The 7283-nt window shown below is 35.5% G+C and overlaps 1 protein-coding gene across 1 annotated transcript in view; it reads right to left on the bottom strand.

The window, feature by feature from the left end:
• Positions 1 to 1481: 1481 nt before the first annotated feature.
• The window catches only part of LOC126462116 (kinase suppressor of Ras 2), a 168910-nt gene continuing 163108 nt past the window's right edge, over positions 1482 to 7283 (bottom strand). Inside the window, exon 17 of the mRNA XM_050096050.1 lies at positions 1482 to 4471. Coding sequence (XP_049952007.1) covers positions 4319 to 4471 — 153 coding nt within the window. The 3' untranslated portion in view covers positions 1482 to 4318. The remainder of the gene's footprint in view (positions 4472 to 7283) is intronic.

Here is a 7283-nt window from a genome sequence, read left to right as displayed (position 1 = left end):
TTTTATTATTATTATTTTATTATTATTATATTATTATTAAAGGGAAGCTATTCCCATCGTCTTTACTTGAGCATTGAGTAAAATTGCAAGCTAGCAGCTGATAACTAAATAATGATGACAGTCTGAAACTATCTTTACAACTCTGTGGCAACTTATCTCTTACTGACTGAACAAAATCACTTGCACTATAACAGTTACAACAATCTTCATATTTTAAAGAAAGGTGCATCATTTCAGTTCGTTGCAACTTACAATTACCAATATCAATATGTCATGAAATTAAACAACCAGCAAAATTACCTCTATTAGCAAAGAACAATAAGTTCATGCTATTGTGAGACAAAAATAATGGAAAAAAGTTACAAAATTTTGAAGGCACTGACACAAAACTTTGCAGCATAATCAAAAAAGAATTCACATTTAGCATACAGAGGAAGACATTAAAATTGTGGAAGCTCAGGCTCAGATAGTACATGACTGACAAACCAAAGTAAGAAATTAGCTTTAGCTTCTAATTGGTAACAGGCCACCTCCCAAACTGTAAATGAGTATTTTTCAGAGCTGGAGCCTATTACACAAACAGTTACTAAATTATAAAAAAAATTGCTGCTGTATTTGGGTTGGTCCTATTTTCTCAAATGGAAACGAGATGCTACTGATAACAGTGCAATAGACACTCAATGAGATCAATTCCATAGGTGATACCTTACACCATTCAAATCCAATACCTTGTATCTCCTTTCATAATTAAATTTTCATACCACAGAATTTGTTCCACAACAACGAACAGTAATCTGTGGTTACAGAAAATAACAAATTATATTCACTAACAACAACTGCAAACATGATACGGAACACATCTAGCATTCAGAGGTAATTGACAGTATATCAAACCAAACAATCCAAACTGGGAGATTTAATGAAAAGTTTTGTAGAGGTACCTTTTTTTTTTTTAAGGGAACTTAAATGACTCTTGGGGGGTGGGGGGGGGGGGGCAATTAAAATTTTCAAAAAACTCACCTATGGACATGTAAAGACAAAATTATTGTAAGTTCTAATAACTAATGCCATTGTTGTTCCATTTTCTTAATCAGACTGACAGATATTGAATCTCTCTCTCTCTCTCTCTCTCTCTCTCTCTCTCTCTCTCTCTCTCTCTCTCACACACACACACACACACACACACACACACACACACACACTTCATGAAAAATATTTCACACACCTAAGTGAACTTTTTCAGTTATTATTTAACCCTTTTAGTGCCAAATACGATCTGATCGTGATCCAGATTTTCGGCGAAAAATGCCAGTAACGATCTGATCGTGATGCCTTTCTCATTCACTAGGAAATACTAACAACTTTGCCTTCAAGCGCGGAAAAAATGAATGAGAAAGGCATCACGATCAGATCGTTACTGGCATTTTTCGCCGAAAATCTGGATCATGATCAGATCGTATTTGGCACTAAAAGGGTTAAGTTGATCAGAAAAGAAACTGTTTGTAAAGAGAAAGGAGATGTGGTTTTGTATGTTCACAAAATGTCTGAGCCACTGAGATGGCACACTAATAATATTATATGCTAGGTGATCTGCATCTTACTAAATACAATTCAAACCATAGCAACGAAACAATCAGAACTACGTATTATGTTCAGAATTAGATGGCGTTGAGTATCAGCTGTTACAAAGTACCACAAGAAAAGAAATGATGCACCTTATCTTCCAACAATCACAAAGTTACATTTCTCTAAATAATTAACTCCGACATACACAAATAATGACAAAAGTTAAAATTTCATATCTAGCCTACAAGTGAAACCTCACTTTTTCACTTTTTGTTTCATATTTAGTTCTCTGAGCAACAGAAGAGAAACTACTGAGGTGCCCGGCATTGTTATTTTTTAACAGAGAACACAAAGAAGTATACGCCAATTAGCAAAACATATCTCGGCTTTCTTGAAAAAGACATATTACATACACCATCGATAAAGGCTAAGAAAAACATTCTAAGTCAAACCCTATATTACAATATCAAGCTCATATGCTATAGTCTGATTAAAATTATTTTTGTTGTTGACTTTTACACTTTAGAACAGAGTTCCTCCAATCGGACCTCAGAATACAATGCACAAATTGTTTGCTGTTGCCAATGTGTCACACCAAAATATTTCACTTGCAGCTAATGTTCAGAACAATCACCACTTATCAACCAGATCACTAAGCTCTGCCCACAGGCTGTTTAAATATTGTTGACTGTATACTGTCTGTGTAGGTAGCTCACTGAGCATTAGCTAAGTAGTAGGTGGCAGCTGCTGTGGCAACACAATAATGGCACATAATGGAGGTCAACAAATAAGTTATTTTAATTATATTAAAAGGTCGAAGAGGCTATGTAGGATTTATGAAGAGCACAGTGCTGGAAGTACCTGTCTTTGTGTGACTGCGTATGTACGCGAATTTGTTTTTTGTCTATGTACTGAGACAATTCCAAAATAATGACACAACTAAAAGAACCCGGTGTGTTTACGAGCACCAATTTAGCTGTTCTCACTTTCACAGACAAGTCTTATTCTCATTAAAGGGGTAAATTGCTTGAAACAGCTGTGCACGAGAGTGAAATGCTTGGTATGTGAGTTGAATGTGCAACATGATTTTCACATTTTAGATGGCATTGATTCCATATCAAGTGGAATAGGGATCCCCACTAAGTATCTCAGATACTATTCAAATTGTGTGTGCAGGTATGCTAAACTACCAAAGTAAAATAATTGCGTATCTAATTCACATATTTTAATAGTCTGAGTAGTAACCATTTAAGTGAAGGAAGACAATGTCATGACATTTCAAATATTTCAGCCTGGTTTGACGTGCTGTGTTTCAAAGAACGATTGTTGTAAAGCTGAAAAACTTGTCCGAAAGGTTCAACAGTTTGCATTGTGCACATACTGTAAGTTTTGTGTCATTTGATTCTCTGTCATTGCTTCAAGTACCAATAGGAGTCATATATGTTTTCTGCAAACAATTTTCCATGTTATGTAGCCTCACAGCTAGTTTAGAAAGTGCTTCTTTATGAGACACAAAGATATGAAAATAACTTTTTTTTGGTCAACTTTGGCCCCTTAAATCTCAAAAACTAAAAATCTAATGGTGATGAAATTTGCATGTTTTATGAACACACAACTACACAACGTTGCTGCAAAAGGGGAGATTCAGACACCAACCATATGAAAAGATGAAGCTAATTAGGAGAAATTTTGTATTAACAAAATTTCTTGACTAATTGGAGTAAAAATATAGAATCAAATAACAAAATTTATACAATGTGCACACTGCCAATTTTCAATCATCTTGCCATGTTTTTCAGCTTCATTAGAATTATTCAGTGATTTACAGAACTCCAAACTTTGTCAAAATTTCTGAAATGTCGCCATGACATTTTGATACTCATTTTTATGAAGTATTGGAATCCGTGCAATTGACATGTATTTATCTTTCTATGGACATTTAGCAAACATGTACACAAAATTTTAACAAAATCTGGGATGCTTAACATACCAGATGGATTTTAACAAAATCTGGGATGGTTAACATACCAGATGGATTTTATCTAACTAATTATACCATTTTGTGGGGAATAACTCAGTATTTTGTTTACAGCACATAATCTGTATTCCAGCAATCCTGAATTTAGTTTTATGTATTGACAAGTTTATACTAATGCTAAATGTGATGTGAAATACAGATGAAGCCAGAAAGTGATCTACTGAATGGAAAGAGAAGAGAGAGTTTTTTTGGTGGATCTATGTAAGCTGATCAGAAAAACCTTTAATAGTAGGTCTGTAATTAAAACAACTGAAGAAAGAACTTTCAGATTAAAGTCATAAGTGCCAAGCATTCATTACAATTATTTGTGTTCCTTTGTAAACAATCTCATTCTTACATGGTAGCTACTTGACTTTTTAAGTTACAAATACACAACTAGACCCACATTACAAAGGAAATGTAAAAATGAGGTTTCACTGTGAGAATTTACAAACAGATAACATTATGGCAAGGCTGCTGAAAAAGACAAATTATTGAGTATATAGTCTCCGTTATCAATGGCTTTTTGTATTATGAAGTAAAAAACAAGTTAATATTTTAATAATCAACATAATTATAACAACCCGTCCCACATTCCTAATAATATTAACAAAGAGAGAAGTACTGTACACACGATGATACGGTAACTTTCTGAGCACATGCAATCAGTCTGCTGTGATGATAATCTTGTATGCAGAAAAGCTAATACAGGGCTACTGCAATAAATAGATAGCATCAGAACACAGATTCCGCAGAGCGTGACAGGTGGATAGGATGTGACGGACTGCGTGCTAGGCGCTTCTTTGGCAGCTTTTCCAGTGTCTTGAGGAGCAAAGTGAAATCTGGTCTATCCGAAGGTCGGAAGGACCAGCAAAGCATCAGGATGTCCTGCACAATGATGAAAAACAATTTTAAATATTATTATCCCATCTACAAAAAATTGTAAAAATATAGTAAGAATTACAAAAGATCCTCAGTATAAAAACCTCACAAATTAGAGATGATTGACACCTATGCAAAAGCCCCAAGATATCAGCTATAATGTATAAAGTCTAAGGCTATATATATCTGTCATGATTCCAGTTATAAGATATGAAGTGTATTCTTGCAACACTGATGCCAACAAAATAGGTTTTCTTTATTGGAAATTAATTGTGTGTGTTTATATTATTGGTTTTCTCTTCCATTTCCTTTCCAAGTTATGAGATAACTTCCTTGTTTATTTTTGAACAATTTTTTTCTCCTTTCCTCATGCAAAGGCATCTTCTATTTACTTAAATTTTTCTCCAGTTTTTGTCACTACCAAGTTTATGTGACTGTTTCTATTAAAGCAGCTTTATTTTATTGTTAACATTAACTAGCTTATTTTGTAATTACTTTATTAGTAAAAACACTAATAAAATTGTTCAGCCATAATAATGTTAACGAAACCACTAGTTTCCAACAAATGTTTCACTCTGCAGCAGAGTGTATGCTGTAGTGAAATCAACTGAATTCACAAAGTAGAAGTGTGGTACCGACAGAGTGAAGCTTTTTGTTCGATCATGAGGCATGCCCTGAATGTTCAATTGGCAAGAGTCTGTCTGCAAAAGGCAAGGATCCAAGTTCTTTTGAGTCTGTGGTACATGGTTTTAATCTGATGGGAGATCATGTTGTTTTTTCTAGTCTTCACCTGTCAGCTGCAGTTCTCACAAGTATAGTACACACAGTAATGGAGGCATGTAAATAAAATGAAACAAATAACTGCAGTGTAATAACAGAATTAGCATGAGATTGGCCAACATTACTGCTACAATTAACTACAACAATCTGTATGAATACTGTTAATATGTTTTTAGGTGGTAGTGGTGTGTTATGGATTTCAGTAAATTACAATGTTTTGTATCGAAAAACTGAACTTTCGAAATGACATTGCTATATAAGAATTGTCTTTAAAGATAAGTTGTACAAAAATGTCAGCCTGAAAGTTCAGTTTTTTCCCATGGTGGTGAAATGCTTACAGAAAGGAAAATTTAACATGACAGCTCATGTCTGCTACAGAATCAAGTGTAAAAACTTAAGTACGAAATTAGCAAATGATGTGACTTCTTCACAATGAGAAAGTACGCATGTGCGTACACTGAAGTCGTGAAACATAACATAGTAACATGTATGAAACTTATGAAGATTTTTGTAACCTAATGTTTCATACATTCTAGTAAAACGATATATTAATGGGTGGGGGTGGAGGGAGGGGGCAGTGGCAAGGAAGAGGGACCTTTTAGTGTGTTTGTATTATATTGATATCCCCGATTAAGAAAATTCTGCAGTTGTTCCACTGTCGTGCTTCATCAGATGGTCTAAGCACATTTTTGTTGAGCATCGTTACGGTATATATCTTCCTTAACGATACGAGTAAATATCTGCTTGTTTTTCTAATTGTCAATATACGAGTTGTGTTTTTTAAGTAAGGTCTGTTTTAAACATAAGTACACAATGGAAGGTTATTTCAAAAAAGTAGATTTATTTTCAGAAAGTACATACTTCACTCAATTTTTTGACATAGTTACCAAATTTGTTCAAACACGTATCATACCTCGCAACCAATTTTAAAATACTCTCTTCATAAAAACTTGACGCCTGCTTCGATAACCAAGAGTTCACTGCAGTTTTCAGTCGACATCATCATTGTAACGGTTGCCACTGAGATGTTGTTTGAGGTCGTTAAACAGATGGTAATCGTTTGGCGCATGATCAGGACTGTAGGGTGGGTGGTTTAAAACTTCCAAGCCAAAATGGTCCAATAAATCGCAGGTCTGACCTGCAGTGTGAGGTCTTTCATTGTCATGAAGGAGGACAATTCCCTTTGTCAGCATTCCGTGTCTTTTATTTTGAAATGCTCTGTGTAGCTTTCTCAGGGTTCGGCAGTATGCTTCTGCATGGTTAGTGGTTCCTCATTGCATGAAGTTGACCAAAAAAACACTATGCCTATCCCAAAACACAGATACCATGATTTTGCACTGGGACAGAGTCTGTTTGGCCTTCAAATTTACAGGAAAGTGTGTGTGTGTGTGTGTGTGTGTGTGTGTGTGTGTGTGTGTGTGTGTGTGTGTGTGTGTGTGTGTCCATTCCACATTTTGCTGCTTTGATTCGGACGTGATATGCGAAACCCATGTTTCGTCTCGAGTTAGGATCTGACTCAAGAAGCTGTCACCTTCTTCATGTTAACGGTTTAAGAGCTTCATCGCACACTCAAATCTTTGGTTTTTGTGGTCCTCTGTTAGGAGTTTCGGAACCCAACGGGAGCACAGTTTCCTAAACTTTAGGTGTTCAGAAACAATATTGTAAATCACTGATCTCGACACGTCAGGAAATTCATTTGAGACACCTGTTATTGTGAAGCGCCTGTTCTTGCAAATCCTTGCTTCAACTGAAGCCACCAAATCATCTGTAATCAAAGAAGAGGGACCAGAGCAGTTCTCATCGTGGACATTGTCACGGTCATCTTTGAATTCTCGTACCCACTTACGCACTTTGCTTTCACTCATAACAGTATCACTGTACACTTCACAAATCTGTCGATGAATTTCTGTAGCAGACAGGTTACTTGCTGACAAAAACTGTATCACTGAGCGAACTTCACATGCGGCGGGCGAGTTTACAGTCTTAAACATTTTGAATGCACAGAACAGAACTGTATAGGTTAGCTACAGAGCTGAAA

Source organism: Schistocerca serialis, chromosome 1 (genome assembly GCF_023864345.2).
Source record: "Schistocerca serialis cubense isolate TAMUIC-IGC-003099 chromosome 1, iqSchSeri2.2, whole genome shotgun sequence".
NCBI lineage: Eukaryota > Metazoa > Arthropoda > Insecta > Orthoptera > Acrididae > Schistocerca > Schistocerca serialis.
The sequence above is the reverse complement of the archived record's forward strand: the minus strand, read 5'-3'. Positions and strand labels throughout refer to the sequence as shown.